Raw genomic sequence first — 19,645 nt, 5'->3', positions numbered from 1 at the left:
TTTATTATACTCTTTTCAAATCAGAATAATATTATTTGATAATAAATTATAAAGTATAACGTAATTTATCAGCATATGGGCTATATCAGTATATAGGCCACTTTCACCTCAATTTACACTTTCAAATATAGATTATTCAACAATTATTATATCAATTAATTGAAAACTATTAAGAATCCAATAATATAGGATTTATTATATTATTTTAACAAATTCTTAAATTATAATCTAGTTTTCTATATTTATTATAATATCTATTAAAAAATACTTTTCTATTAGGATTCCTTTTATTTTGATATTTATTATATTGAATTTGAATATCAATCTTTTATTAAAATAATATATTAAAAGTTTTTTATTTAATAAATACTTTTCCTTAATATAATTAAGTTTTTTTTATATATTAATATTTATTTAATATTTTATTTGTTTTTTCAAAATATACAAATCTTTATATTCAAAAGTATATTCTTATAAGCTAGTTTTTCTATATCTTTAATTAAAATTAATATAATCTTAAATAAAAGTATAGAAAAACTTAATTAATAATAATTTATTTGAGATTTAATTAATATTGATTAAAAAAGAGCTTTAATTGAATTACAAAGGATTTGAAAAATCTATTAATTTAAATTGAAAAAGGGAAGAATAAATATACAAATTTGAATATCTAATTTCGAAAATACAATTTCAGAATTAAATAGAATTAAATCTGTTTTTCGAAATCCTGTTTTTATATTCTGAAAAATAATTGATTCTTTATATATAACTTTAAAAGCTATAAAGAATTCAATCTTTGAAATATAATTAATATATATTTTAATAAATCTATCAATTTGATTATTATATAAATATTTTAGATTATTAAAATAGTTTATATCAAATAATTGAATTAAATAATTTGAATATAATAATAAATATATATATTTAATATTATTCTTTTTATAATAATTCTGAAATAGTATTGATTTATAATTTTTATATCTATTTAATATTAATATTCAATATTTACCCTTTTTTCGATTTTTAATATATTTATCAAAGTATTTTAATCATTTTAACTCTATTTTATTGTTTATTTATTTATTAGATATAGATTTAATAGCCTATTTCATAGAAAAATCAGTTTTGATATACCAATTGAAGAAATAAATTTATTCTTGAATTATTAGAAATAAGGGAATAGTTTTATTCTCTTTATTTCTATATATTATTGTTATAGTCCATTCTTGATTACCTAATTATATTACTTTGTTTTTATTATATTATTCTGTATTAATTATAATTATTGCAGTATTTATAATCCCTATTATAAAATCTATTTCATCAAAATTATAAAAATCACAATCAAGAATATTATATTTCGTTTATATATTTATAATTAATCAAAACTAGTTTTCAATAAATTTAGTATCTTTATAGAAAGCTTTTTGAAAATCATAAATATAATTAAAATATATCTTTAATTCGATTTGATATTTTATAAATCAATATACTTAAAGCTTTTCAATATATTTTATATCTTTTATATTCTTAATTTTAAATGAAAATCCTTTTAAATCTATATCGAATATATATTCGATAATAATATTCTCTTCTAACTCCAAAAGATTATAAGATTTATATCGATATTTTATATAAAGAATAAAATTATTAATTCTATATTATAATATTATATACAGAATAACCGATATCCCTACATCGTGCACGTCCCTGTATCGTACACGTTTTTAAACTCACTCTACAATAACTTCAATATTTAATAATAAATACATTCAATAAGATATAAAGCTATAAATTGTTTAAGAATATAATAAAATATAATAGATTAAAAAAGAATATTTAAAACTTCCTTATTTAAATCTTATAGGAATCTTAATCTATCAACCTCATTTCAATTGTATAATCCCCTCCCCTTTTTCTATTATTGATTTATTCACCACTATTATATTAAAAAGCTTTATAACTTCCTTAGATATTAGATTTATAGTATATAAATCTTCTTAAAGCTTTAAATCTCTCTTAATAAGAAATCCTATTAATTTACAAGCTCTTTTAATTTCCTTTTTAGTATTTTTTACAAATTAACAATTCACCTTCTTTTATACTACCCTCTTTTTAGTTTCAATTATCTTCTTTTTCTTTTTAGCTTTCTTATTAGCCTTTTCCTATATCTTAGCTTTCTTTTCCTATTTTATAACAAGCTTTTTCTCTAATTAAATAATCCTAGTTCTTTCAATTTGAAAAGGGGAATATAAAAAAGTACTATCAACCTTTTTTTTTATAAAATTTAAATACTTAGAACAAATCCTTTTTTTCTTTTTTATTTTTAAAACCTCTTTTAAATCTTTTATTTTATACAATTGAATATCAGTTTTAGTTATATTAATAAAGACAATCTTAAAAAATTTCGAAGTAATCTCGGAGTTCTGATTTTATTAAAATTCTAATTTAAATCGATATAGAGTTTTTAACATATATAATATCTTAATTTTATTCTCTATAAATTATATTAATATAAATAATATAAAAACTCTTTTTGGTTTTATATTAAATATAATAACCTTCTTATTGAATAAATAAATGCCCACTTTTTCAAAGAATTATAATATATTATAGAAAATCATAGATTGAGCCCAAATTATTTTAAAAATAACCCAAAAGTTGTATTTTGTTATATTAATTAAACCCCCGCTTTTTTATATCCAATTATTAAATTCTATATTATAATTCATCAAAAAAGAAAGGAAATAGCTTATATCAAGTAATTATAATTGATATATAGAATAAGAAGGCAGAATTAATAATATAATCTTTAATTCATTATATTTTGATATAAATTCTATATTGATATAATTAGAATAATTATTTACAATTAATAACCAATATCCTTTATCTACTTTTAGATATATATAATATTAAAAAACTTTTATAAATCAATTAAGCCTAAAAGTATTAAATAATTATTTATTATTTGAGATTTCAAAATAAGCTTGATTTTTTATATTCATTTTATCAATCTATATGTCTTATAAATTGCCTGATTCCTTTTTATAAATTAAAATAAATAGAAAAGCTATATTATTGATAGTTATACATACTAAAAAAATAATAAACTCTTTTAATCTATTTTACTTAGCTTTTATAACTTTGTCTCTTTTATATATATTAATACTTATTATTCTCTTCATAATTTTCCCAAAATTAATTAGGAATCCTTTTTCATCCCAATTGTATATATTTTTTGGTACAATATTATATTTTATAATTATTTTTGCTAATTAAATAAATAAAAAAGAAAGATTAATAAAAACTTTTTTAAATAGTATAAATCAACAATAATATAAAATAGTATTAATAAAATTATAAAAGTATTCAAATATATTTATATTATTGGTCTTGATATATAAATTATTAATATAACAAAAATATCGATTTTGAATACAATTTTTATACCACTTGATGAAATTAACTATCCAGTTCTTCCCTACACAATATCCTTTTATTTCTTTTGTTAAATTTCTAACTATAACATTTATAGAAAATATAAATTTTTATATTAACTTATTAATCTGATTTAATAAAGCCTTCTCCTACTTTAATAAAAGATATTAGTATATATCAATATAGTCTATCTTATAAGAGATGGTTTTGTTTTTATACTATTTTGAGAATGTAATATAATCGATTCTATATAAATAAGTTATCTAAATATATTTAGGATATTCTTGATCTTTAATATAATCTAGTACAAACTTCATATGGCTTTCTGAAGATATATTGTCGCGATATTTAGATGGTGATATTGATGTTTTTGAAAGCTAAAAAAGCGTGCACGATACAGGGATATCGGTTATTATATATCTTAGCAATCTTTTGAATACTTAGTTTTTTATCTTTTTGAATAGCTTTAATAATAAGGAATATACAGGCTTCTTGATTATTCGAATCCATCATAGATTGTTGATAAAACGCATATTGAAAGAGAAAAGTGTAAATTGAGGTGAAAGTGGCCTATATACTGATATAGCCCACATGCTGATAAATTACGTTAATTATAATAGAGTTATTATATATATTTAGAGCTTTTTATGCTTATATAAAGTTATAAAGCTTATAGACTTTTATTATAGCTTTAGAGATTATAATAGCTTATTATTAAATAATAGATATTAAAAAACCGTTTTCAATAATATAAAAGAAAATATCAAAAACAAATAATATAGATATTAAACTATTAGGTTTAATAATATCATTGATAGTTTTTATAATTATTTGAAATATGACTATTTTATAAATATTTAAATTATAAATCTTATTATAAATAATTTTATAAGATTTATATAATAATATATAAAATCTTTTAATAATATTTATAGAATAATATATTTTGATAGAAATTATTTTTATTTGAATAAATATTAATATAATATATTATTAGAATTCTTTTTTAATAAAATTAATATTAATACTATAAATACTATATTCTAATAAATCAATATATATACTAATTTAATATTCATTAAACTTATTTTATATATATTTTATAAATTTATTATTTAATTATTAAATAATTTGAAAAAATATTATTTTATTAATACTATATAAAATGAGATTGTTTTTGATATAAAATATATTAATAAATATTATATAATTGAATTTAAAATCCTTATCGGGTAGAGAAAACTTAAATCTACTGAGTGATTTATTATAAATTTGATAATAGTAATAGAATTTAATAAATCATTTAATAATCTCAAAATCCTTATTATATTTGAAGTATTCGAATACTTTATAGAATTTATAAACAAATAAATAATCAAATCAATAATGAATTTACTATAATTCAATTTCAATAAGATAATATTCTCTATTATTAATGAAATAATAGAATAAGTTTTGAATATTCATATTTCAAAATAAAAATATATAATTAAATTATTAATATATAGTATAAATATCTTCAAATATAATAATAATATTATTAAAATTATTATATTTAAATTGAAATCTATTTATATCTATTAAACAAAATAAAAATGGAATATTAGTTTTTATTATTTTTTATTTTCGAATAAATTTTTTTATATAAAATAAATTAATTAAAATAAGTTATTTAAAATTAATAAATTAAAATAAATCAATTAAAATAATTATTTCAATATTATATTGAATTTTTATTTAATTAGTGATAGTTCTATTATATTAAATTTTTATTTAATTAGTGATAGTTCTATTATATTAAATATTGATTATATTTAATAATTAATTTTTGAATTGTATCTATATTAATTATAATATTAAAAAACTTATTATTATTATATTATTTATTATTTATAATAAATATCTTAATTATTAATATATATATACTTATAGTATTATGAAAATTAATTATTATCAAAGAATTATTACAAGTATTTATTAATATAAAAAATATTCTAGAAATCTCTTTAGAACTATTTATATTAATAAATTACTAATTAATAAGATAATTATTATTATTATTATTATTATTATTATCTTAATTACTCTCTGATTTATTATCAATGAAAGAATTGATTATATTATCTTAAAAAGTTTTTATTACTAAGATTATTTCATTTAATATAATAATTCATTTTAAATTTATTTTTCTTCTTTTATATATATTTGTAATATTTATAGCCCCTTTTTTATAATCAGAAAAATAATAATTGTTTTTATTTTTATTAAATAATATAGAAAAAGATTATCTATTAGAATATTTATTACAAGATTTTTGAAAAAAAAATTTAAAGATCTTAAAGATTTATTATTGTAAAAATATCGATTTATAAAAAATATTTCAGTTAATATATTTTATATTAAAAATACTTTTTAATAAAAATTAATAATCTATTTAATCTAATTAATAAAATCCGAAATATTTCAATGGAATTTGTATATTATAAAATAATATTTCGAAATATTATCAATAAATAAAATCTTAATGTAATATAATTACAACTTATATATAATTATAGAAATAATGTATTAAAAAAATATAAATCTGTAATTATTATATTGAATATTTCTTAAAAATTTATATTTCCAGATTCTTTTTAATATAAACTTTCAAAATAATATTATTTTATTTAAAAACCTTATTTTATTGATATTTAAATTCTTTAAAATTATTGATTATTATTTTATATAAATTTTAATATAAATCAGAAAGTTTATCTAAGTTTATTTAATAATACTCTTTAATTATATCTAAAAACATAATTAAAAAGATTATCATAATTATTTTAAATAATATAAATACTTTATAATAATATTCCTTAAATACAGAAATTTTCAAATCAAAAGAATTATTAATATTCTTATATTTATTATTATTTTTATAGATTTTTAAAAGATTAATAGAATATTAATTTTGATCATATTAATTATTATTTTAATTATTTTTGTAATTGAAATGATTAGAATAATTATGATTTCTATTATCTTTATTATTATTTTTATCTTTATCACCATCCCAATTGTTTTTATTATTAGAATTATTCGATTTTTTATCATTAAATAATCCTATAGAAATATTTACTAACAAAATTCTTAATCCTGGCAGAATTATATATAAAACTATATATTTACTATGAATTCAGAAGATTTTTTATTTAAATTTAAAAAGATAAAAGATATAACAAATTATATCCTCAAATCAAAGAGTATAAAATATATTAGAAAACTTTGAATATATTAATTTATAAAATGTCAAATCGAATTAAAAATATATTTCAATTATATTTATAATTTGCAAAAAGTTTTTTATAAGGATTTTAAACTTTTTGAAAAGCGGTTTTAATTAATTGCAAATATATAAGCGAATATAGTATTTTAAATAAAGATTTGTATAATTTCAAAGAAATAAATTCTATAATAAAGATTATATATATAATAATAATTATCAATATTAAGGAATATAGTAGAAACAAATTAATATAATTAAATAATTGAAAATAAACTATAATAATAATATATGAAAATAGAGAGAATACAATTATTCCCTTATTTCTTATAATTCAAGAATAGATTTATCTTTTTAATTAATATATTAAAATTGATATCCTCATAGATTAGATTATTAAATTTATATTTAATAAATAAATAAACAATAAGATAGATTTAAAATAATTGAAATACTTTGATAAATATATTAAAAATCAAAGGAAAAGTAAATATCGAGTATTAATATTAAATAAATATAAAAACCATAAATCAATAGTTTTTTTAAATATATTATGATAAGAATAATATTATATATTTATATTTATTATTATATTCAAATCATTTAATTTAATTATTTGATATTGATGATTTGATATTGATTATTTGATATTGATTATTTTAATTATCTAAAATATTTATTCAATAATTAGATTAATAGATGTATTAAAATATATATTAATTATATTTCAAAAATTGAGTTCTTTATAATCTAATTAGAGCTTTTTTTTAATTCATATTAATTAAATTTCGAATAATTTACTATTAATTAAACTTTTTTTTATTTATATTTGAGATTATATTAATTTTAATTAAGAATATAAAAAAATTGGTTTATGAAAATATATTTTTGAATATGAAGATTTGTATATTTTGAAAAGTAAATGAGGTATTAAATAAATATTGATATATCAAAATTTTTTAATTATATGTAAAAACAGTATTTATTAAATAAATTTTTTTCATTTATTATTTTAGTAAAAGATTAATATTTAGATTTAATATAATAAATATTAGAAAGAAGAGAATTTTGATAAAAAAGTATTTTTAATTGATATTATAATAAATATAGAAAAATAGATTATAACATAAGAATCTATCAAAATAATACAATAGATTTTAGATTATTAGATTCTTTATAGTTTTAATTAATTGATTTGATTATTATTGTTGGTTTGAGAAGGATACGAAAGACGTAGTACTTATATATTGTAGGTTCTGTATGTCTAATTGTATCTTATCTGAAGAGTTAGTTAAATGGAAAAATAGTAGGCCTTACATAGGTACTATTGAAAGAGCTAGTCTCTTTCGCATTCGCCTAATCCCTTTGATATAGTAGCTATTGTATTGAAGTCATTCCTTTGGAGTGAATACCCTTGTTCACACAATTATTGAATAATATAGTTTTGAAAGTATTAAATGAGATGAAAGTGATTTATTTGATAATGTAATCCACTCGATGGTAAACCATGTTAGTAAAAAAAGACTTTCATAAAATTATATTTAAAATTATATTTAAAATAATATCTAATAGATAATATAATATGAAATATATTCTGGAGCTTTTATATTATTAAAATAATTTTGATTGTTACAAATAAATGTACATTTTATTTGTAACAATCATTTTTTCATATTAAGTATTATATATTTTATAGTATCAATAAAAAAAGTAGAAAAAATTGTATTTTATTTAATACTAGTTTCATACCCCTGTAATTTGATTTATAATATCATTTCAGGGCTTAATATATATCATTTAAGTTCTTCAAATATCATAAATTATATGTTTATAAGACTATATTCATATGGTGATTTCGAATTCATAAGATTTATTATATTTCGAATAGAGCCCTAATATAATGAATGATAATGATGTATAAATTCTGATTAGTAATCAATTTTTTTTCAATTTTATAAATATAATTTTCAATTTTTTTATATAGTAATCATCTTTTTGTTGAGGTCCGCTTTTAAATATTACTAATTATTCTTCAATTTAAGACTATAGATTCTTTTTTATTATTATTTAGGCTTGAATTATAAACCTAATAGGGTATGGCTATAAGGGCTGGAGCCTATCATTTCAGGGCCTACAGGGGCTAGCTGCAGGGGTTAATTAGTCGTACTTTGACGGTGCTTCCACCGTACCAGGAGTGCGCGTACCGTGCCCAATCAGGAGTACAGCTCAACCGTATCCCGATTGAGTACCGTACAGAATTCCCACTTGTCCCCTTAAGGTACTTAGGTATCTTATCTAATTCCTATTAGGGCCCATTTACTTGTATAGTACTAGGCATTAAGTTTGCGCGAAAGGCCTTTTTCCACCAAAACTCATCTTATTCAAAATAATATCAAAAATCTATCCTTCATTTAGATTGTAACAAAACTAGAAATTCTATAAAAACTTATTATAATAATAATAAAAATTTGATGAATTATTTTTGTTGATTTTTGTTTCGATTGAAAAAGACCTTGAATTTGAAATCTCTGAAAAAGTTGTAAAATTCGCTTAATTTTGGTATAGAAATTGATTTCAAAAAAATATTCTATTTCCAATTTATATATAATATTAATTAAAGAACTTAAAATCATAAGATTATAATAATAAGAAATTTAATTGATTTTAATTCTATAGATATAAGATTTATTATAAAGTATTTAGTATATAAAGATTAGTATTCAATTGAAATCAGAATATTAATATCTTCATTTTGTAATATCATTAGGAATAATTTTATTAAGACATTTTTTGATATTATGAATTCTTTTATATTATATAATTGGATTAAATATCTATACAATTTTAGATTCAAAAGAGAGATATAGAATTGATGATTTTTTATTATTTATCAAAGTTATTGAGTTTATTCGAATAACGGATTTCACGCGAACTTTATTAAGGTTACTATACTGTGATATATATACAGATTGATATTAATAGTTATAAATCAAATAAACGAACCAAGAACCGTCTTTATTGAAATTAAAGAATTAAAATGCTTACTAATAGGTATGATATGAATCCAGTATACTTCTATCTCGGGTTCTAAGAGGAGTAATATGAGATTTGTATCTATAATATATATGAGCTTAGCATAGCAGTCTATTTCCACTTGGAGTCACTATATATATATTTCATTATGTATCCATCTTGAAAAAAAAACTAGTTTTATTTTGTAGATCTCATTACTGATCGCTTTATGCAAATAGAAGAGGATGATAAAAACGCAAAATTATTGTAAGAGTTGTAGCCATAGCTCGTCGCACCCCTTAGTAATTCGTCACAAAATCCCCGCAAAAATAATGTTTTATCATATAAAATTAAATATCGAATAACTTTTTCAATTGTTATATTATAGTATTGAACTTTAAATCTGATATAATTTGATAAAATTTAAGAAAAATGAGTGAAATGATTTGAATAATTCTTGTTATTGAGATGCAAGACCTTAAAATTGAAACTTTCATATAATTCTGATATATAATGCTTTTACTATACAAAATAATTGATTTTTCTTGAAAATCTTGAAAATTTCAATTTTAAGGTCCTGCATCTCAATAACAGAAATTATTCAAAATATTTCACTCATCTTTTCTGATTATCTAAATGATTTTTAATTATCTCCCAAAGCAATTATATATTTTTTTTCCATATTCTATTAGATTCTCAGGGGTTCTAAAAGTTGAATAAATGATAATTTTTGGTGTATTTTCGCTAAGGGTGCGACGAGCTATGGCCACAACTCTTACTATAATATTATCCTTGAATAAATGTAATGTGTAATAGCTTCAAGTCTAACATATTATTACAAAAAAGTAAGAATTCACTGTATTCTGTTTACTTATCAGTACTATCCTAAACATTATGATTATCATAATCTAAAGTTAATATGACATATTATAATGAAATCTTTAATCAAACATCAATCACCTAAAAGCAGTTCGAAACCGTATTTTAATTCTTATAGTTTTGTGATAAATGAAACCAGCAATTGAGGAAAGAGAACATTCAGACTATCTAGATATGAGTTCACGAACTACTTCATTTCTCATTGATTATGCTGTAATCAGTTGAAAATTTCTGGAATTCCCAATCTTTGAATTTTTTTCCTCAAACCTAATTCTAGTAATATATGATTTATCTAGGTATTGGTAAATCACTCTACTATCACTAAAAGTAAATTTGTTTACTCTCAAACTCTCAAACTAATTTAAATTCGCTTTAATATCATTTGGATTCTATAATAGCTAGATTCTATAGTTTTTAAACTAGAATCTATAATTTTCGAAACTGAAATTCATAAAATATAAAAGCTAGAATCTACATTATAAAGCTAGGTAGTGTTTATATCAAAAAACTGGAATTTATACTTAGAAGTGAAATGTAGATCTAGTAGATAAGATTCGATAACTGAAAGCTAGATTCTAACTCTTAACCCCAGATTCTATACTCTTGCCTCTAGCTTTTAATTTCTATCACTAGATTCTAACTTTTAATTTTAAATTCTACATATAAATCCTAGTCATAGAAAATTAACATCTAAATGGTATGAGAGTAAAATTAGAACAATTTTACGGTGGGAGAGTAATATTTTAAACTTTTAGTGACATCGTCGAGAGTAATTTACGTATATATTAATGTATACCATCTTTCTGATTATGATACTAGTCATATCTCTGTTATGATATAACATATAGAAATCTAACTACTCAAGCGACCAATCCTCGCTACGCTCGAGCGTTAACTCCTATATTATCAAGATTATTGGAAATCCTTATCTTGTTCTTAGGTATTGACAATTTTAGACTATTATTAATCGAAATTATAATTGAAATATACTTTCTCAAAAACACAAGAACTTTGAGTAGTCGTGAGCTATTAATAATTGATATCAATCTCATTTAAGGTAAACCGTCATACAATGAAATTTAGTAAAGGTTTCATATAAATATTACTTTAATTAATTCCAATTATCTTCGATATTTTAGAGAATTTTTACTTATAATTTTGTTTTAATTTCAAACATAATAGAGATAGCAGCTGCTTGTAAGAGATAAAAGGTCCCATTAAGATATACACTAATTTCTATTATAAGATTAAGATATTTTCAAAAAATATAGCAATCTTGCTGGTAGTCACAGTAGCAATATTTAAAAAATAAGTAGAAAGCGTAACCAAAAAAATCAAGCCCAAATCGTTCGAGAGTTTGTTTGCTTAGCCTTAATCTACCTTTTTCGCTATAACAACATCCTATTGTTCAGGGGCTCTCCGGATGGTTTTCACTTGTTGGCAGGGCGAGATAAGTGAGCAAGACTCAAGCGAACGTCACCGGGGTTATTAACTAAGTGGATCCACAGATTTAGCCTTCGTCCTTTCACACTGTAAGGGGCGGCAAAGATAATGATTATATAACAAAAGCTCTTCTCTCCATTTGAACGTAGATTTCAATGGGCTGGCAATTCTCATGGTCTTCTACATTCCTCAATATCTTTCCAAGACTCTTAAGAACCTCGAGCGGGGCTCTATGAAAACCTGTCAGTCATCAATCGATTCCAGCTTGTATGCAGACTGCCGTGACGATTCGAGATACTCACGATTATGATTCGGACATATTTGAACTGCAAGTCACCGGATTCAGTGTTTACTATCTCGTATCGTGCTGCCCACTCTTGCATATTGATTACATCATTAGATAATTTATATCCAACGGTCCCATAACACATAAGGTTCATATCATCTGATCCAAAGGTGAAGATCCTAACGACTGGATGTTCACGATGTGGAACATTGGCAAAAAGCTTTCTGCGAAAAGACACGATTGCTACATAACTGGATCAGTTAATAAACAAAATGGTTTAGGATAAATAACACACCTTCGCGCCCCACGTTTTGCTCTTCTGCAAATTCATATACACCGTCATCCAAAAACAGCTTCGCGAACTCTTGTTCATCTTCAAATTGGTTTAGTAAATACTTGATATATAAAAAGAATAACATACTTGCTTCATGATCATTGTGTGAAGATGCGGCATTGGAGAGCTGGAAATACTTCTCTAGAAATACCTTGACCCCTGAGGAGACATTGTCTGGGAAAGCGCCTGGGGTGATAGCCATTTTTCACGCTTTTTATTTTTCCAATATTAAGGGAAATAACCTCGAAAGCTGGCTGGGATGACGAGACAAAAAGTTGAGAGTCACGCCGGTGGTATTTATGTAGCCTCTTACATCCTCATTTTCCGTCAACACCGCGTTTCCGTTGCAAGTTAGCATGTCATATTCTTGCCGGGGAACCTGTGCACGATGTTAACAGGTTCCAATATTTGTACAAAAGGAGAATGAGGACAAGGAGAACAAGGAGGAGGAGTCTCTTGGCATTGGTAACGATATCGTCGAAGGAATAGCTGAATACTGCATGCATACAATCGTCTGCAGCTGTCAGAATTCAGACAAAATTTCGGACTGTCTTCCTCCGAACATCCGTATTAGGACAAGATATCAATAGTTTCTTTTCGATCGATTGACATGATATCTAATTGTTAGATGAACTTTCAAGTACTAACGTATACTCAATAATATCGAATTAATAAATCGGATGGTTTGTAATTAATAATATAAGCTTTTTCTCAATAACTAAAAATAATAACGGACTTACTAATGCTCTCTATAATAATATTGAATATACCTTAAAACCTATATCTTTAGTATCATGTATTAAGTTAATACAAAAGGCTGTTTTATACTAGAACTCACTTTATTCAATATCTAACGTTAAACAAATCATTAATTCTTAATGATATCAAAGTTTCAGATCGAATGATGATTTTTGTATAAACAAGAGTATTCACTTTAAAGGGATGACTTCAATATAATGACTACTATATCAAAGAGATTAAACAATTGCAAAAAAAAACTAGTTCTTTTAATAATATTTATATAAAACTTATTACTTTCTTATATAACTAGTTTTTTAAATAAAATATAATTAGATATATAGAATTTATAATATATAGGTATTATATTTCCTATATTCTTTTCGAATTTATATTAATTAGTGATATTACAAATTATTTAAGTAATTATTCAAAAAAAAAAATCATTATTCTTTTATTTTCATTATTGATGTTATAATATCTTAAATAAATTTATTTAATATTAGTTTTAAATAATAACTATAAGTTTTATAAAGGAAAAATAGTATTTATTTTTATTTTTATTATAATAAACTTGTATTTTTGGAAATTGAAGCTTTTTAGAAACAAAAAGAAGGATTCAAAAGATATAAAATTCAAAAAGAAATTCTAGAATTATTTCTTTTTAAAAAACCTTTTTATAATTAAATTTTTTTATAAAGAATTTATATTTCGATTTACAATTAAATATTATATTAATAATCATTTTTAACTCAGAATCATTATATATTTAAAAACAAGAATTATTGATATACTTTTTTAGAAAATAATTATATAAAATTTCGAAATTATTTAATAATTCCGAGTCAAGAATATTAATAAACTAATATTCTATAATATTGAGAGAATTTTATAATATTATGGGATAAAGATTGATTTTAATATAAATATTCTTATATAGAGAATATTATAATTAAAACAAAAACTAATTTCCAAAATATTAAATTAATAAGATATAACTATTTATATCCACAACATAAATCAATCTTTTTATTAGATTTGATATAAAATCTCAAATCAAACTTTCCATCAATTTTTTTAATAAATCTTTAAATGATAATCTAGTTGATTATTTAATTTAATTAAAATTTAATTGTCACGGCGCCAAGTATATGATCTGTAGTTGCCTTCGTGCCTCGCGCATAGACCACTAGCGTGCCCTACTTCTTATAAGTAGGGCCTCACTCTTCCATATCTTCTACCCTTATAGTACAATATAAGTCTTTACTCGTACCCTGACATTAATAAAGTTATAAATAATCTAATTGTTCTTTTCAATATATATATAAAATTATTCTTATCTTATAACTTTAAAAATATATACATTTTATATATAACTTTAGCAAAATTTAAAATTTCATTAATAAATATTTCTATAGAATTATCTAATAATAATAATAATTTAAATAATTCTAACCAAAAAAATAATTAAAGAGATAATAAAAATAATAATAATAGAAATAATAGAAATTATAATTATTCCAATGATTATAAGAATAATCAAAGAACTAGTTAACACAATTAAAGCTAAAACTTTATTAATTTTTCAAAAATCTATGAAGATAATAATAAATATAAAAATATTAATAATTCTTTTAATTTTAAGATTGCGATATTTAGAAAATATTATTATAGAATGCTTATATTAATTTGAAATAATTATAACAAACTTTCTAATTTTTTTTCAATATAATTAATGAATATTATTAAAGAAATCTAAAAAAATTTAATTTATATCAAAATTTATATAAAATAATAATCAATAATTTTGAGGAATTTAAATATCAATAAAATATATTCTTTAAATAAAATAATATTAATTTCAAAGTTTATATCAAAAAGAATCCAAATATAAATCTTTAGAAAATATTTAATATAATAATTATAGATTTACATTTTCTTTAATATATTATTTCTATAATTATATATAATTTTCAATTATATTATATCAAGATTTTGTTTATATACAGAAATATTCCAGAATATTATTTTATGATATACAATTTTCATTTAAATATTTTAAATCTTATTAATTAGATTAAATAAATTATTGCTTTCTATTAAAAAGTATTTTTAAAATAAAGTATACTAACTGAAATATTTCTTACAAATCAATATTTCTATAATAATAAATTTTTAAAATCTTAAAATTTCTTTTTTCAAAAATCTTATAATACATAGCTAATAAATAACCCGTTTTTATATTATTTAATAAAAACAAGAATAACTAATATTTTTTTAATTACAAGTATATATAAAAGAAAAAAAACCAATTCAAAATAAATTATTATATTAAATATAATAATCTTAATAACAAAAACTTTATAAAATAATATATTTAATTTCTTATTAATATTAAATAAAAAAACAATTGAAATAATAACAATTATTATTATTATTTCATTAATATAAATAATTTCAAAAAGACATCTAGAATATTCTTTATATTAATAAATATTTATAATAGTTTTTTAATAATAGCTAATCTCAATAATATTATAAATATTTATATATTAATAATGAAAATATTTATTATAAATAATGAATAATATAATAATAATAAATTCTTTAATATTATAATTAATATAATTATAACTAAAAAACCGATTATTAAATATAATAAAACTATTATTAGTTAAGTAATAATCTAATACAATATTAAAACAATTACTTTAATCAATTTATTCTATACAAAACTTCTATTCGAAAATATAAAATGAAATATAATAAAGATTAATATTCCATTTTTATTTTGTTTAATAGATATAAATAAACTCAAATTCAAGTATAATAATTTTAATAATAATATTATTATACTTAAAAATATTTATTTTATATATTAATAATTCAATTATATATTTTATTATAGAATATCAATATTTAAGATTTAATTAATTATTTCATTAATAATAGAGAATACTATTTTATTGAAATCGAGTTATAATAAATTCATTATTAATTCGATTATTTATTTATTTATAATTTTATAAAATATTTAAATATCTTAAATATAATAAAGACTTTGAGATAATCAGATAATTTACTAAGTTTTATTATTATTATTAAATTTATAATAAATTATTTAATAAATTTTGAAAAAATTTATTTGATAAGGATTTTGAATTTGATTATATAATATTTGTTAACATATTTTATATATTATTAATAAAATAATATATTTTCGGACTATTTAATGATTAAACAATATATTTACAAAATATATATAGAACAAGCTTTATAAATATTAAATCAATATATATATTAGATTATTAAAATATATCATTTATAATATTAAAAAAGAATTGCAATAGTATATTATATCAATATCTATTCAAACAAAAACAATTCTTATAAAAATATATTATTTTATTAGTATTATTAAGAAATTTCACATATTATTATAAAAGTCTTATAAAATTATTTATAATGAAATTCATAATTTAAATATTAATAACACAATTATACTTCAAATAATTATAAAAGCTATTAATAATATTATTAAATCTAATAATTTAATATCTATATTATTTGTTTTTGATATATTTCCTTATATTATTAAAAACAATCCTTTAATATCTATTATTCAATAATAAACTACTATAATCTGTAAAATTATAATAAAAGTTTATAAACTCTATAGCTTTATATATATATAAAAAGCTCCGAATATATATAATAGCTTTTTTATAATTATATTTTATAATTTGCTATCGAATAATACTATCCTGATTTAAAAAAAGAATAATAAAATAATTTTTAGTAAATAAAAAGGACTATTTTTATTATTTAGTATAAATAATAAGATATATATATTTAATCTATTTTATAAATCTATAAGATTTAGATTTATATTAATGAAGTTTTATTATCAAATTAATCAAATTAATCAAATTGATTAAATTAACTAAATCAACTATATTCCAGATTACCTTAATGAATATAAAATAACTTACTAAAATCTAGCAAAATTAGATTACTTGTTTTTGATATATTTATTATATATATTATAAACTCTAAAAAACCTATTTTGAATTTATTCAAAAATAACTAAATACTTATATCAATATTTTTCCTATAAATAATTATATTTCAGATTCGAATTTATATATAAAATCAATACCCTAATTACTTTATTATTAATTTCAAAAATCTAATTCTATATAAAAAATTTAGGAAAAAAAAAATTAATAAATTAATAATTAAAAGTATATTCGGAATTATATTCTTATTAAATATTTCTTTAAAACATATATTTTTAAATTATAATTTATCAATAAAATCAAAAACAAAGATATAAATACTGAATTTTATAAATCAAAATTCATTATTCAAATATATAATAATATTAATAAAATAATTGTTTTAATATAATCGTTAATAATTCAATAATTATATTAATATATTTCAATTTTATTAATTATAAATATTTGAAAGAATAATATAAATATATATATATTTAAAATATTATTTAGATATATATTCAATTTATATTGAATCTATATTATACTTTTTATATTTATATTCTAGAAAAAATATATTTATTAATTAATATAGTTTTATTTATTATTAAATTATTATATAATATTCTAAAAATAGAAAATTATTAATTCAGGATATATCATATTTATTATTATAAAAAACTTAAAATACAATAATTTATATATAACCCTTATCTTTTATATATTAATAATAAAAAAATTAGATTTAATATTATAGAATTTTAAATAAATGATATATTTATTATTAAGAATAGTATATTTATATAAACTAAAAATAAATAATTCAAATAAACTAGTTTTATAATCAAAGATTACAAAAAACTAATTCACAATTATCTATTGAAATTCAATAACATTATTCTTATATTTCAAAACAATAATATTTATTTTAATTAAAAAAAATATAACAATTTATAACTTATTTTTATAAAATCTGATAATATTTATGGAATATATAACAAATCCCAAAAGCATATTTCTATATATGATTAATATTATATAATAAGCTTATAAAATATATATTATGATTATATATTAATCTATAGTATTTTTTCATTTATTTATCATAATATAAATAATACAATTTGATAAGAATATTATTATAATATTGAATAAGTATATCAAATAATAAAAAGAAAATTCTATTAAGGGATTTAATTATATATTATTAAATTTGGATTTATTTAAGATTATTATTTTTATTAATATCTCTTTTGTGAATAATAATGATTATTTATTTTAAATAAACTACATAATTATTATAATAAATAAATATAATAGTATTAATATTATTTATTATTTATTTATTAAATACAAAAAAGTTATATATAATATTTTAATATTTAAACTATATAGATGAATTCAGGAATTCGATATCGATATAATAATTATTTTTATAATTAGTATTATTTTCAATAAAAAGATTCTATTAGTCTTATATATCAATTCAAAGTTGTTATATCACTTGTTTATCAAATTAAATATAATTAAAATAAAAAAAATCAATATTATAATATTATATTTATTCTATAAGAAAAAAGAGATTATTAAAATTATATAAATTAATAATTTAATTAATCTAATTAATATAATAATAAAGAGAAAACTGTGTTAAGTTTTTATTGATTTGATTAATACAAATAAAATTAATATTAAAATAATAAAATAGATAGAAAAGGATCAAAGAAAAAATTGATTTTATTAATAAGAAATTAAAGATTTTAATTAATAAATGAAGGATTTTTATGACTTTACAAATTTCTTTTTAATTATTATATTTGAAATTATAAAAAAGAGTTCTGAGTGTGTGAACAAGAGTATTGACTTTAAAGGAATGATTTCAATATAATAATTATTGTATTAAAGGAATTAAATGAATGTAAAAGAAATTAGCTTAGTAGTGTTTATATAAAGCTTATTACTTTTCTATTTAGCTAGCTTTTTAGATAGAATATAATTAGATATATAGGATCTACACTATATGGGTGCTATGTCTTTTGTATTCTTCCCGAACTAACATTAAAGTTATATGAATTAATTCAAGGATTTGATATTGATATAATAATAGTTTCTATAATTAATATTATTCTTAATAAAGAGATTCTATTAGTTTTACATATTAATTCAAAGTTATTATATAATTTATTCACCAAATTAAATATAATTAACAAAAAAACTAATAATCGATATTATAATACTATACCAAT

At 18.5% G+C, this 19,645-nt stretch overlaps 1 protein-coding gene across 1 annotated transcript; it reads right to left on the bottom strand.

Moving 5' to 3' along the window:
- Positions 1-12,252: 12,252 nt before the first annotated feature.
- EAE97_007691 (uncharacterized protein) lies at positions 12,253-12,865 on the bottom strand (the record flags this gene model as incomplete). The annotated part of the gene is made up of 4 exons (XM_038878205.1): positions 12,253-12,273; positions 12,346-12,572; positions 12,625-12,702; positions 12,751-12,865. The coding sequence occupies 4 exons, from the start codon at positions 12,863-12,865 to the stop codon at positions 12,253-12,255; spliced, it is 441 nt and encodes a 146-aa protein (XP_038731043.1).
- Positions 12,866-19,645: the final 6,780 nt, after the last annotated feature.

Source organism: Botrytis byssoidea (assembly GCF_014898295.1).
Source record: "Botrytis byssoidea strain MUCL 94 chromosome Unknown BBYS_015, whole genome shotgun sequence".
Classification (NCBI taxonomy): Eukaryota; Fungi; Ascomycota; class Leotiomycetes; order Helotiales; family Sclerotiniaceae; genus Botrytis; species Botrytis byssoidea.
Note: the sequence above shows the minus strand (reverse complement) of the source record. Positions and strands in the feature narration are given on the sequence as shown.